Below are 16,081 nucleotides of genomic sequence, written 5' to 3' on the forward strand. Positions count from 1 at the left end.
TAATCTTTGAATAAAATGGCGCGCGCTTGTGTTGTCTAGTGATATATAAAGTACGTGTTATTTTTTATTGTTTTTGACTCGCATTTATGATTTTATGTTAATGATTAAGTGATTGCGCGACGAAAAAACTAACCGTAGTGAGAAATTGTTGACTCGTACTACTTAATCTATCTACATTCTTACTTTGCGCATAATAAAATTATGATATATAAAGAGCGTGTTATTTTTTATTGTTTTTGACTCGCATATCATTTTATGTTAATGATGAAATGATTGCACGACGAAAAGGCTAAAAGTAGTGAGAAATTGTTGACTCGTACTACTTAATCTATATTCTTACTTTGCGTATAATAAACTTATGATATATAAAGTGCATATAATTTTTATTGTTTTTGATTTGCAGGAATGATTTTATACTAATAGCTGAGTAATTGCGCGACGAAAAGGCTAAACGTATTAAGAAATTGTTTACTCGTACTACTTACTACTTCTATCTAAATTTTTACTTTGAGCATAATAAAATTACAATATATATAGTGCATAATCTTTTATTCTTTTTGATTTGTATTAATGATTTTATACTAATTGCTGAGTGATTGCGCGACGAAAAAGATGAATATAGTAAGAAATTGTTGACTCGTACTACTTAATCTATCTATATTCTTACTTTGCGTTTAATAAAATTATGATATATAAAGTGCACACTAGCGAATCCTGACGTCGATAATAGGGGGGAGGGGGGGGGGGGGTTTGCAAAATTATTTTATTTAATATTTTTGGTTTTATGATTAGCTTTTATTCCAGGATCAACGACGTCGATAGCTCTTTAATGTTTGTTTTTCTTTATTTATATTTTTTAAACAAATTCAGCAAAACTGTTTCTTTTAATTTGCAAGGGGGGGGGTTTAACCCCCCCCCCCCCCAGGATCCGCCAGTGTATATATATATATATATATATATATATATATATTATATAGATATAAAGAATTTCTCGCCTAATTATTTTCATGCAACGAAATTATTTCATCATTTCGTCCTATGTCTGACTTAATCTAAACTTAACTCCTTGAATGCGTAATGAGTATAATTTACAATGTATCTTATACATACATATTGTATATATTATATAGATATAAAGAATTTTGCCTAATTATTTTCGTGCAACGAAATTATCTCATTATTCGTCCTATGTCTGACTTAATCTATACTTAATTCCTTGAATTCGTAATGAGTATAATTTACAGTGTATCTTATATTTTTATATATTTATATATATAATATATATATAAAATATATATATATAAAAGTATAAGATACACTGTAAATTATACTCATTACGAATTCAAGGAGTTAAGTTTAGATTAAGTCAGACATAGGACGAAATGATGAGATAATTTCGTTGCACGAAAATAATTAGGCGAAATTCTTTATATCTATATAATATATACAATATGTATGTATAAGATACACTGTAAATTATACTTATTACGCATTCAAGGAGTTAAGTTTAGATTAAGTCAGACATAGGACGAAATGATGATAATTTCGTTGCAGGAAAATAATTAGGCGAAATTCTTTATATCTATATAATATATACAATATGTATGTATAAGATACATTGTAAATTATACTCATTACGCATTCAAGGAATTAAGTATAGATTAAGTCAGACATAGGACGAAATAATGAGATAATTTTGTTGTACGAAAATAATTAGGCGAAATTCTTTGTATCTATATAATATATATTATATAGATATAATATATGTTATATAGATATAATATATATTATATAGGTATATATTATATAGATATAAAGAATTTCACCTAATTATTTTCGTGCAATGAAATTATCTCATCATTTCGTCCTATGTCTGACTTAATCTATACTTAACTCCTTGAATGCGTAATGAATATAATTTACAGTGTATCTTATACTTATATATATACACTAGCGGATCCTCAGACGTCGATAGCTCTTTAATGTTTGTTTTTCTTTATTTATATTTTTTAAACAAATTCAGCAAAACTGTTTCTTTAAATTTGCAAGGGGGGGGGTTTAACCCCCTCCCCAGGATCCGCCAGTGCATATGTGTGTGTCGAATATCTCATGAACAATGCAGTTTTTAAGAAATATTTTTATATTGCATACCTCACAGTTACCCCACTGTTGTATGATGCCTCCCCGGGCCTCCTCCTCTTCTTTTGATCGACATTGCTCCTTCGTAGTACTCACGACACTCGCGAAAACACGAGTAATTACGATTATCCGACACTTTACACGGTACTCCTGATGTGCGATTTTTTACATGGCACTCCCGACACGTGAATCGCACTGTGTATCGCAATGCTATCTGTAACAAATAAAATATATACATATATTAGAATAATCTTATTATTTCGCATTACAACATACACAATATAAATATTAATATAAGTAAGATAGAATATTTAATTAGCAAATTTTTGCTTCATTAATATTTTTTTGACAAAAATCAGCTGATTAAAGCGTTAATTTGCTAATAAATTTTTTAAATAATAATATATTTTAAATAATATGTTATAATACTTTAAACTCGATTAATATTTTTGAAAGTTATCAGCTGATTTCTATCAAAATATATTAATCGAGAATAAGATATTATAACATAGTATTTACAACATATTACTATTTTAATTTTTTAACATATTATTTTAAAATTTAATTAGCAAATTAACGCTTTAATCAGCTGATTTCTATGAAAAAATATTAATCGAGTTTAAACAAATTCTATATTATTTTTAAAAAAATATTTTTTTTGACATAAAACCGAAGCATAGCGCGCGCTTGTGTTGTTCTAGTCGAGATAAAAATGGCAAAGCCAAGTGCCAAGAGTCAAACGCAGTAACTAGGACGCATATACTTTATTGTTTCTATTAATTATTATTATTATTATTATTTTTATTTAAAAATTTTCAGTTTTCCCGGTATCATGCATGTCTAATTACTAGATAAAAAGCGTCGGAATCATCGAATTAATTTTTTCGCTCCGCGAAAATGGCACGTCTCATGGCCGATAATGCGCGATGTCATAAAAGAGATACGGATGCTAGAGTTTGTGACCGCGGAGAGATGCGGGGATTGATAATTAATTGCATCGTCGCAATGCGCGCATCGCGTTTCTAGAACGTCGCTTCTTTTCCCCCACGTCGATAAAGGCCGGTCCGACACATATGCCTCCCCCTGTCGCGTTCTGAAAATTGCCGCCACGTGCCCCGTTCTCCACGCGTCGTATTTGCCTTTGATGCTGATGCAAGCGTAACGATGCTCGTTTATGCTCGCACACATAGTTCGGAGATAGCGCAGCAGAAAGCCGAGCAAAAAAAAAAGGAAAAAAAAAACGTGATGATCGCAGTGAATTTATGTATGTATGTCTCGAGAAAGACTTGCAGTTTTTTCTGTTTGCATTTCGCGAGGACAGGATTATTCAGATCGACAGTGCTTACTATAGTCATGCGCAATAGATTATTCTTTTTTTTGTAGAAAAGCAAATCGAAGATATAATATTGATATTTAGAAGATAAAAATAAAACATCCACATATATCGAGATTGTCTGCAATTTTCAATACCAAGTATAAGTCAATCAAATTGTTATGCATGCTTTCTCTCTCTCATGTGCGTTGCTCTTCTCATTACTGTATAATCCCCTTGTGTGTAAAATATTGTAATACAAGTTTTTTCGTTAAAATGTTAATGTTAAAATGTGCGTGTGATAGCTTATTTCTTTTTTTCGACGTTACACATGTACATCTCGTAATATAACTTATTTTTTATACTGAAAATTCCTTTCATGATCTATTCAATGTACGATATATTTCTTTATATATATATATATATATATATATATATATATATATTTATGAATCTATCGTCGTGTTATTTAGAAATCTATTGTCGTGACACAGATATATTTTATTGCTTTCAAGACATTTTTTTTCTCCTTTAAATTAGATTGGTTATATCTCGTGTAATCTTTTTTAAATTAAACTTTTTATTTTCTAAAAATTGATATAATAATGTAGTTAATAGCTTTTGTGATACCTTTAGAAACATTTAAAATATGTAATATTTTTAGATAATTGTTTATATAATAAAAAATATTTAAATATATCAAAATCGAAAAATTATTTTGACGAAATTTTGTAAAAAAAATAATTTAGGATTTAAACAATATGTTTTCATACTTTTTTAAACGTTTCAAAGATTGCTATTAGTTTACTGATTTTAAATTAAATAGTGTATAAAAGGGAAAACGACTTCACAATATATCTAATTCTAATTGTGTGCGTTGTGTGTATGAAAACATTTAATAAAAAGCAGATAATAATCATAGTATAAATGGACATTTGCTATAAGAATATACTGTTGACAGCGATAGTTCTGAAAAATATCTCGATAAAACGCGCGATTTTAATATTCGAGTTTCGTTGTCGTCACAAAGTTACAACATAAATCCGCAGTCCGGTTGGTTTTTCGATCGAACGAAAATCCCTGGCGTTGATGCAACGAATTTTATGCAACGATGACACGAGTGCTTGCACGTGGCGGCGTTTCGCCGCCTCGTTATTTTCCTCTCGCCATCGTTACACGCGGATATGATTGGGTTTTTTTTGCGTAAGTTCGTAAACCTCACTTTTACGAGTCTGATTACGAAGTAACCGTCGATATTGCGCTCGGATGAAGGCAGAAGCGTTCATGTGCGTCCTGAACGAAATTCCGACGAGAAGTCCGATCATAATCGACGACGCAATGACTGCGAATCGATTCATTTGTGCGATGCGTCATGATTTTATTTAATAAGTTACTTTACGATAGCGAGATATCGGTAGTAGCTCTTTTTCAATCGATAGTCACGTTGATCAAATAACGTAATGTAATAGCAACGTGATGTAATTGTGTTAGTTTAATGCATAATGAGAATATAATTTGATATTTGGATATCACATATACCTGTAATTATTTTACTACATAGTAATATAGATATAAAGTAATATAATTACTGTGGCATAATGTAGCTGTAATATGATGTAGTTGAAAAGTAGAATTGTGTTTATTTTTTGCTCTATAATGCTTTATAATGTAGCTTATAAAGGAGCGACATTAAAACTGATATATTGCTTTTGTGCCTAACTTCCAATTTTAAAAGTTTAAATATAAAATGAAAATTTATAGTCACAAAAAGATATTTAGATAGTTCTCAGATTGTATTCTCAGATTATATCATTCATACTTTTTTAAAATGATCTTTTTTGAAATTAAATAAAAATTCTGAGCAAACTGACATATTTATCAAAACTACAGAAAAATATGCTAAAGTCATACAAAAGTTTTGTTTGGAAGAAAATCTCAACTTTGAAAATTTGAAAATTGTTGGTAATATACACTTTTTTTAAGCTTAAATAATTTTCAACGATCTCATGTCTTCAAATTCGACAATTATCAAAATGTCTATAAAAAAACATTTTATTAAAAAAGTAAAATAAATTTCTATATTTTTATGCATAATTTTTTATCATAAAATAGATATTTTATTTTAAATTGCTTTGTTAAATAAGATGTACTTTTTATTTATGTGTTAATATTAGCTGCTATCAAGATGTGTTCGATGATGTATGATATCAACTCATTGCACATGAGCATATATGCATATACATACTATACGCACATACATACACACATGTTCATCGATTCTCCAACACCCTGTGGCGATGGTAGCTAGAGAACGAAGTAGGCAAAGAGGGGAAGAGAGATGGAGGTGGCGGTCTGAATTTACAGCATTTAATATCGGCAAAATGAAGTACGACCGCGGGAGGAGAGCGAGTAAGGAGCCGCCGTTTTGCGGCATCGATAAATTCATTTTATTGCCATGGTATGTAGGCGGGTGGTGTAACTTCGACCACCGCCTACCGCGCGTATCTATCACGTTCTTTTCCAACGTATCACTCTTTTAAACACTCGTTTCAGATCGACGTGCACGGATCGCGAGGATCGGACGTGCCAATTTCTTGCAAAACGTTGCAAGAAAAGACGATAGGTCTCTGCAATCAAAATAAATCTTTGAAATTCAATTTAAAAAAAAACCTTTGCACTATGCGAGTAATTTATAATTGCTAATTAGCTAAAAATTGATCTTAAGAAAGAATTCGATTTTGATTACAATTAACGATTAGTCTTTATAAATCGTGAATCATTATAGTTTATGGGTGAGAATTTATTCATCAACCATGTGTGCAGATAAAATATCTGTTATCATTTATGACAAATGCGGAGAAGCGACGAAATGAGTCGCTGAGATTTCGCCAAAGAAGCTTTAGAATCTCGTCGAAAGGAGAGGTTAATATTGCAATAATCCAGACTGTCGGATCGCAAAATAATTCACCCGCGAGCGCGCGACTTGTTCTTTCTTTTTTTCGACTAAATCTTAGCGGACGTCAAGAGATTTCGTTGAATTTATGAGACTTCGGCTTTAGAAGCGAGAAACTCGGCGAGGAATTAGCTTTGTCGAGCCATTCCGTGGGCTATGAGCGAATTTTGTTACCGGAGGGGGAAGATACATTTCCCGCAATTAGCCGCCCCTTCGACTGCGAGTGTATATACTATATATGTATATACTATATTTTATATACTATATATAAATACTATATTGTATATAAGAAATGCATAGGCCGCGCGAAACTAAAATAAATAAAACTGAAATCGATTCTTTTTTATTCAAGAGATTTAACTTAAATTTAATCCCTTATTTATTGCCTGAACTTCCGTGCACATTTGTTTTTACAATATAAATTAATTTATATGTAAAATTTAATAAAAGTAAAAAAAAATCTTAGTAAAAAAACGTATTTGATTACACAATATCCCAAATATTTTTTTTATCTTTAAGCTTATGCTATTAAATTATTTTGTATAAGATATTTTATACATATCCAGGAATAGAGTATATAGAGCAAGATAAAGGTCCCGTTTTTTTTGAATAGCAAAAAGAATAAAATGATGACGTGAGGAATGAAGAAAAGCGAGCGATACGAGAAATGCACAGCGGGACAAAGAAAAGGGAAGCAGACACGGCCGGATGACAGTTATTTATTAGTTTTTAAGCTACTTGTGCTTTGCGTCGACGTGGAGTTAACGCGTGGAGTTAACGACAGACAAGTGAACTTCATCCGGTGGACGGAACGAAGGTGGAAGTTGAACTATTAAAGTCGCGAGATGCAGCTCGATATTCCGCCGGTCGCACACAAAGTCATTACTTCCTTCAAAGTTTCGTTTCTGCCAATGTTGTAAAATCTACTTTTTAAATGCAAGTTAATGAATAAGTAACGAAACTAAATCTTATTAGTAGACTACAAACTTTTTGACAATCAGTCAGATCAATAATTATAGAAAGATCGTAGTACCGTGTAAGTACATATATACATACAAGATTGCAGAGTAAAGCAGCAGCAAAACTTGACGAGAAGAAAATTTTGTGAAAAATATACAACAATTTGGAAATCTCTTGTATCGCGGTTATAACTTATAATTAAAAAATCGAATGTTTAATTAAGATTACAACTTTGGTAATCATGTTTAAAGATATATTATATATATTTGCATAATGTACTATAAATACTTGCATATATGTATATAATAATATAATACATGTAATAATTTAAATGAGAACTACTTTAATACATACTAAACTTATTACAATTTAAATAAAGTGTAGTGATAACATACTCTACACTTCTATATCTCTACTTGAAATTCTATAATACAACACTGTAACACTTACAATGCAATTATACATTTAAATGCTTTATTACTTTTAATAATAAGTACTCTTTAAAGATAAGTAAATTGGAAAAAAATTTTAATTTTATGCCTATGACAATAGATAGTTATAGCTTCGTGTGTGTAATTGTCATGCAAATGCACGATTGAATAGCAAAATTAACAAGACTTTATTGTATAAGCATGCACAAAAAAGTCGAGACAAGTATATTATAATTTCTCTTACCTTTCAAAAGCAGATTGATATCAAATCATAAAATTTTAATAAAATCACTAACACTATAATCTTCGCTAACTTTTTCTACAAAACTTATATTATAAAATTGAAAACATTGTTGGAAATAATCGTTTATATTATATTTTTAACAATAAAAATTACAAAAAATTTTAATGTATTATATAAACTTATTTACAAACACTTCATATATAATAAAAAAAGAATTATTAAAATATATTTGTATTTTTTATTTTAATTTGCTTTTACTTTGTTAGATATAAACACGCGAATATAATTTGCTTTATAAAAATATTATGACAGACGTAACAACTAATTATATTTCTATACAAGTTAGAAGTACAAAATAAATCTTGAACATTTGTAACATGTTTTGTTGATACCATTTAACATAATAATTACAATACAAAAATATAGAGAGTGCCTGCTCTTTATATATTGATGCTAATATATTATTAATCTCGTATATGTATATAATATATATGTAATATTGTACGTGTGTGTATGTTAAATATATTACACATTGTTTGCAATATAACCCATGATATTTCTAAAGGGGACACATAATTTGTTTACCTCCATCAACAGGTAATGTTACGCCTGTTATATAACTAGAACTATCATCACTCGCCAGAAACGTAATAGCATTTGCGACATCCTTTACATCGCCCAATCTTCCTAACGCATTCGTTTCTTTGCTGTGTTCGAAAAACATCTCCATCTGTTCCCTGTTCATTCCACTGTTAAGATAGAGACCCGTTTTTATGACACCAGGATTTACGCTATTTACGCGCACCTAGTACATTTTAGTGATAATATGAGCGATTAAAAACAATGAATAATAAATAAATAATAAGTATAAAAGTAATATAATAATAAGCTATTGAAGAAAGAATAATATTTTCTTGCGCATACCTGTTTCGGCGCCAAATCTAAAGCGGTACAACGTGTAAATTGATCCAAAGCTGCCTTAGTCATAGTATATGACAGGAAATTTGGGAAAGCTCGTAATCCAGCAACGCTAGAAACGTTAACGATGTTGCCCTTGGTTTTAATCAGATACGGCACTGCCAATGTTGTCAGTTGATATGCTGAGCGAACGTTTAAATTGAAACATCTGAAAATACATGTTTTGTATCATAACTTGAAGCATATTCAAGGTTTTACACACACACACACACACATACACATACAACACATTTATTCAGTTTTTTTGTATTGATGTATTATATATAAAGCCCTATCTACATAAGACGCAAAACGTGGGTCGCAAGTCGCAGAACGCAAAACTCAAGACAAATATGACAAGAATATAAATATAAATATGACAAAATATGTCCTGATTGAGGTTGCTTCGACACAGAATACAAAAGATGAAATGCCTAACTTCTGTGTATTCTGTGTATTGAAGCATGCGGCCTGAAATAAGTCATGCTGCGTCAAATCTTGCGATCTGCGACTTGCGTTTTGCGTCTTATGTAGATAGACCTTAAGGTATATTCTGTTTTACGCATGATGCGCATGAAGTGACAAAAAATCTATAGTTCACGTCATATACAATAGATCTTCTGTTGTTTCATGCGCATATCATGCGTAAAACGGAATGTATTTATGGTGTATCGATGTTTGTATCAATGTATTATATATAGATAGGCTTAAATATATTACACATTAAACTTAGATCATTATTACACCTATCAAATTGTTCCAAACTTGTAGTCTCTATGCTACCGATCTCCAGCGTTCCAGCGTTATTAACTAAAACATCTAATCTGCCATAATGCATGATCGTTAAATTGATAATATTTTTCACATCGTCCTCGTTAGTTAGATTCCCCGTTACAATAAACATTTTGTATGGTTCCAAGTTGCATTGTTCGGCTACTTTTTTTAATTTATCTTTATTGCGTCCAGTTAGCGACAGCCATGCACCAAGCTGGGCAAATCGAAGAGCCGTTGCTGCTCCAATTCCCGAACTGGCTCCTGATATCAAAATGACTTTTTTCGCAAAAGACATCTAGAATAAAATATTAAACTTTCTTTAAAAGTTTATAATTCTAAATTATTAAAAAAATATCATGGAATAATAAGTATAATTTATTGGATAAAATTGACATAGTGTAAAGACAATTAGTTTCTCTCTCCTTCTCTCTCTCTTTCTCTTTCGCTAACCTATTTATTAAATTTATTCTTCATTCAACATTATTATTTAGCTATGCTATTATTAAATTAGTATTCTCTGGTTATTGAAAAATAAATTAGATTTTTAGAGAAAGAAAGAGAAAGGTGACGCGATATATAAAAAGTGCAACTAACAAAAGATGGATTTTAAGTTGTGCAAATAATGCGATATAAAGCTCGCTTTAGACAATTTATAATTTTGACATTCAAAATTCAAAATAGAATTTTATTTAGAATCTCATGTGTCACGTATGTGTGTGTCCTGATGTATATATATGTGTATAGATATATATCACGTACATATACTTTACAAATATTCTCTGTATTACATATAAAATTATAAATAAATTAGAATGTATATAGAATTGTTTCAAATTTTGACGCACTTTATAGTTTAAAATGGACTTGAGTTTTGTAACAAATATACAAATATGTATGTAATACTTACTGTAATAATCGATTGCAATCGCTTTTGATATGGAAATGTGAACTTGAAAAACACACTATTTAATATCGTATCACTTAATTTATTGGAAATACGTTCTTAATGTGAAGACACAGGTAGTCACAGATCAAAATGTATACGATTAACAAGTGGCTCGCATTTTAACAGATTTATAAGAATTACCCCACTCTTCGCTATTTGTGGCTCAGGGATGTTGATATCAATTATTCACCTAGTTCTTTGAAAATGTTGTCAAGAATCTTATCCAATTCTAAATAATTTTTATCTTATTAATAAATAAAAAATTGCGGTTATTATATAACAAAATAAAAATTATTAAAAATTAACTGAAAAAAAAGGTGCTTTTAGCACAGCTTTAGAAAAAGGAAAATGTAATTAAATTCTAGCATACATATTATTTGCGATAACAGATAATTGACTTAGGGAGTAGTAAGATGAGCATGTGTGTAATGTATATGTTATAATAATATAATTATATAAAAAAATGGCCACACAAAAAGAGAAGAGTTTTATTTTGACAAAAATATGTCGCTCAATAATATTATAACTATATATCACAGATCGTTATTTATTTGATTAATCAGTTCGTTTTATAAATTGCTCTTAATAGTGCACTTTGAAATGTAAAACTTAAAAGAAATATTTAAATAAAAAAAGAAATAAGAGAAAATGTAACATAAAGAAATAAGAGAAAGAAATAATACTTGAGATAAAAATCACAAAAATTATATGAGACATAAAAAAATGAATACACTACAATTAAGAAAATAAAAACAATACAATAAGTATTATTAGCAATATCGTTTTAATTAAAAAACTCGAGTGCAAATAGTGTAACATTGCTACGCCTATGAATCTTGAGTAAAGTCTCGCATCCAGCGAATTTTTAGATCGTAGATGAAAACGAAATACAAAATAAAATAAATTTCTAGCAGAAATAAAAAATGCGTCTAATAATTAATTAAAATAAAACTGAGATAACAATAGATGAAGTACAGCGATAATAATTTATATTCTGTTTTACGCATAAATATACCGATAACATATACTTGACCTATAACAATAAGTATCCATTCGATGTTCGTGGGCGAATATTTGCACCGATGACAAAGTCATTTTTGCGGTTGTGAACGAGCAGATCTAAAAGATATTTAAAGTTGTATATTTTCATCATGTCCGGATGTAAACACACACAGAGGCACGACATACCGCCGATGTCCAAAAATGCGTCGCTGCATAAATGTAATATCAAAATGTGAATGTAAATGTAAAAATGTTGTGCATTTTAAAAAAATCCATTTAGTTTACTCATCAGAAATATTCCTTGTACACTTATCTTTATATGTTGAATCGGCTTGCATCAAAAGATGGCAAATCATGTGAATTATACTCATTCATAAAATTCATTACAAGATAAAATTTAAAAATTTTATAAAAATTATGAATGTTATAACAAGAAAAATAGAGAAAAGAAAAAAATACATTCATTATATATTTAAGATCTTTATAATTTATACTTTATCCAGAAGAATACAAACAAGATTTTTAAACTTAATTAATAACTTCCCAACAATTTTGTTAAATTTTCTAAACACTTGATCAATTTTATGAGTTACTATATTCTAAAAGTTTTAATATCAAAGAATGTCCGAAGTTGTCCGAATATTAGGATATCTGTCAAATCTCTTTACAATATTGTTCAAGCATTTTAAATAGAGTCGAAATTTGTTTCCATAAAATTAATCCATCTGTCGGACGTTAAAATGCAGCAATCTCGTTCTCTTTCGCTTTCGCTCACTTTGAATAGTCATTCGAAATGAAGCGTTTAGAGTGGAACGCGTAAACAGTCAACCATGTAAATCTATCCTTTCAGAGTGCCCCGGAGATGTATCAGTTGCAACTCGTTCGCATTTACAGAGCACGCAGATAGAGCTCGCCGGATCTCTTGGCCGCATAACGAACGAATGAACGAACGAACGAACGAACACCTCCTTGAGGCGAAACGCGCGCTGATTCACGAAATTTATTTGTCGAAAGTTTGCTCGTTAAAAGCGCGCGCGGAATACGCGCGTACGGACACACGTACAGAATGAGAAGCGCATACATGTATTCTGCACGATTTACTTGGGCACACCGGATAGCGTACTATTGCCGGCACGTTTCGTTTCTCTTTTCCTTTTTTTTCTCTCAACACTAAGCTGCGCAACAACGCTGCGAGCTGTATCTGCCAGAGAGATAAGCAACGAGAAAAGCACCGGGCGAAGGTTTTCACGATTTACGCTCCTTTCTTTTGTACCCTTTTAACGCGAGTATCTCTCGCGTTTCTACAGTCTTTTAATCCTTTACTAGACAGTGACTCATCTGAAGACATAAGTACTTCGCGCCTTAACATTCCGTAATTTATAATCAAATTATTCGCCGAACTTTTTATGTAATTATTGTCAAATCTTTCAAAAAAAGTCATGAGACATTTCTTTTCTTCAAGAAAATGATAAGATACAATTTTTTAAAAATGGTGCTCTCGCAATCTTATTTACATAAATACTACATGTTATAATACGAAGAAAAATATATTTTTAATATATTTTATTTTTGTTAAAATGCTATCCTATTTATTAAAATATTTATATAAAATATTTATATAAAATAAAAATATTATATAAAAATTATTTTATATATATATATATAGGAAAAGAAAACGATATATATATTGCTAGCAAAACTATAGAAGTCGTAATGCTCACAATCAGATACTGAATTAAGATTTAAATGCTACATTTTTAGTTTTGTTGATGATATATGCTTTACTAATATTTATATGTTTATGTTAATATGTATTAATGTATAGAGATTATATTTTACATTCCACACACACATAATTTTCATTAGATTTTCAACTACAGTTTAGCAAATATAATAGTATATTTACCTATATAATCTTTAGTAATATATAAATAAATAATAAGTTTAATAAACAATTCATAGTATTATAATTTTATCTATTTTGTTTAGCAAATATTGTAAATATTATAAATATGTATATTTTATATTATATTTATTAGCATTTATAATTTTTAAAATATGTAAATTAAGGTATCTTATATGTATATATATTTTTTACTTTAACTATTTTATTTCTCATCATATATTTAAATTAAATTATTAGTCTAATGCTACTAAAGTTTTTATAAAAAATAATTTTTATAATAAAAATGCATAAGATTGAAGGAAAAAAAAAAAAAACAATAAGTCAATAATAAGTTGTACACTTTTGATCGTGCGGCTCTCGCAAAGAGAAGAAAAAATATTTCTCTCAGTCATCTCAGAATTTTTAATTTTTGCAAGATTAAACATAATTATTTTCGTCGCGCTTCTATCTTTCTCTTTTTTTCTCTCTACTCCGTATGTAATTAGCAAATGGAAACTAATTCACAACGCTTCCTTGAAAGGGAGTTGTCTTTCCTTCCTGTCGTTTATTTCTATTTCTTTCTGCCAGCGCCAGTCTTGCATTTTTACTTATTTGTCCAAAGTATGATTTACTTGGGACTGTAATTAGCGAAATCTCTATGTAGCCCTGTCGAGATTAATACATCTGTATGAAAAAAACTTTTTCTTTCCTCGTTTGCGATGAAAATTAAGAAATGCGGCGAACGTCTGAAGAAAGGTAAATGAGTATTTTTTTATCGTGTCTACATAAGAGAGAGAAAGAGCATCGATGTAAGCGTAAGCAAAACACTACTATAATTCAATCCTTTCTTTAAAAAAAACATGTTAAGTCGATTCTCGAATGTATCGCAGTCCACTCGAATATATCGAAGTCATCTCGAAAGTCTCGAAGTGTATTGTTGCCTCTTTTCCGCAATGCTGATTGGCTCTCTGTCGATTTGCGTTGTGTGTTATATTCGTAGCATCGAAAGGCTATCATCGCGAGGGTTAGCAGTTAGCAGTTTGACAGTCCAAAATAAAATTAAATAAAATAATAATATGTTGTAAATAATATGTTATAATACTTTAAACTTGATTAATATTTTCGCGGAAAAGAGGCAACAATACTTGCGAAAATGGAATTAATATGTCTTTTTTAAAAAAGAACTAGAACAACAAGCGCGCGCTACGCCATTCATCGATTTTATATAAAAAAGAATGATGTTTTTATATAAAGTTTGTTTAAACTTGATTAATATTTTTTGACAGAAATCAGCTGATAGCTGTCATAAATATTAATCGAGTTTAAGGAATTATAATATACATTATTTAAAACATTATTATTTTAAATGTTATAACATATATTCTTATTTTAAAAATTAATTAGCAAATTAACGTTTTAATCAGCTGATTTCTGTAACAAAAATATTAATCGAGGATAAGGTATTACAACATATTATTCATAACATATTGCTATTTTAATTTTATAGTTTGCTGAATTTGCCCGATAAACGTTTAAACTTGAAAAGATTAAGGCCTCTATAAAGCCTAATAGAACATTTTTTGTTCTAGGCTTTATAGAAGAGATCTTTAAAAGATTTCTTCAAGACCTACAAAATGAGCCGACAGAAAATGTTCTGGGCTTTATACAGGCCTTAATCTTTTCAAGTTTAAACATTCTTTTAAAGATCTCTACAAGACGAAATTTTAACGATCTTTTAAAGATTTCTTTAAGACAAACAAAATGAGTCCTCATGAAATGTTTTACGACTTACATAAACTTAACTTTTTGAATTCAAAGTTTAAACGTTTTTTGCGAAAATTAAGGCCTGTGTAAGTCGTAAAACATTTTATTTGGACGTGTTTTAAAAGTCTCTTCAAAGTCTTAAATTTTAAATCAAATTCTAAAAGAAAATTCTTTCTGTAAAATATTATTATTTTATTATTTTGTAACATATTTTCATTTTAAAATGTATTTAGCAAATAAATGCTTTAATCAGATGATTTATGTCAAAAAATATTAATCAAGTTAAAACAAACGTTATATATAGATATCAATCTTTTTCAATCAAATCAATAAATGGCGCGCGCGTAGTGCGCGCTTGTTAGATCGAAAAGTATGTACGCTGGTATGCTGATGGTACCATCATAATGTGCAGTAAATGTAATGTTAAAATATATGAAAGAATAATTTTTGGCTCGCTTTAAACAATTGAAAATTAAAATTTTTAAAACGCGGAACCCATACGGCGCGGATTCATTTTACGTATATTAGATCAAAAAGTTTGTACGCTGGTATGCTGATGGTACCATCATAATGTGCATATAATGTACAGTTGAAATATATACATGATTAATTTTTGGCTCGCTTTAAACAATTGAAAATTAAAATTTTTAAACCGCGGAACCCATATGGCGCGGTTTCATTTTACGAATATTAGATCAAAAAGTTTGTACGCTG

At 29.6% G+C, this 16,081-nt stretch overlaps 1 protein-coding gene and 1 long non-coding RNA gene across 2 annotated transcripts in view; both read right to left on the minus strand.

Moving 5' to 3' along the window:
* Positions 1-2,170: 2,170 nt before the first annotated feature.
* The window catches only part of LOC145934112 (uncharacterized), a 318,213-nt gene continuing 304,302 nt past the window's right edge, over positions 2,171-16,081 (minus strand). Inside the window, exon 5 of the long non-coding RNA XR_014424992.1 lies at positions 2,171-2,353. This is a non-coding gene — a long non-coding RNA (uncharacterized LOC145934112). The remainder of the gene's footprint in view (positions 2,354-16,081) is intronic.
* Positions 8,358-10,798, minus strand: LOC145933485 (3-oxoacyl-[acyl-carrier-protein] reductase FabG-like). Its single transcript, XM_083033213.1, has 4 exons — positions 10,678-10,798; positions 9,743-10,065; positions 8,964-9,165; positions 8,358-8,844 (listed from the first exon to the last, which is right to left on the minus strand). Exons 2-4 carry the CDS (start codon positions 10,063-10,065, stop codon positions 8,599-8,601), a joined length of 771 nt encoding a protein of 256 aa, XP_082889339.1. The 5' UTR covers positions 10,678-10,798; the 3' UTR covers positions 8,358-8,598.

The sequence above is a fragment of the Prenolepis imparis genome, unplaced genomic scaffold, assembly GCF_030444845.1.
Source record: "Prenolepis imparis isolate NDT839.2.m4 unplaced genomic scaffold, iyPreImpa1.0 SCAF_3, whole genome shotgun sequence".
NCBI lineage: Eukaryota > Metazoa > Arthropoda > Insecta > Hymenoptera > Formicidae > Prenolepis > Prenolepis imparis.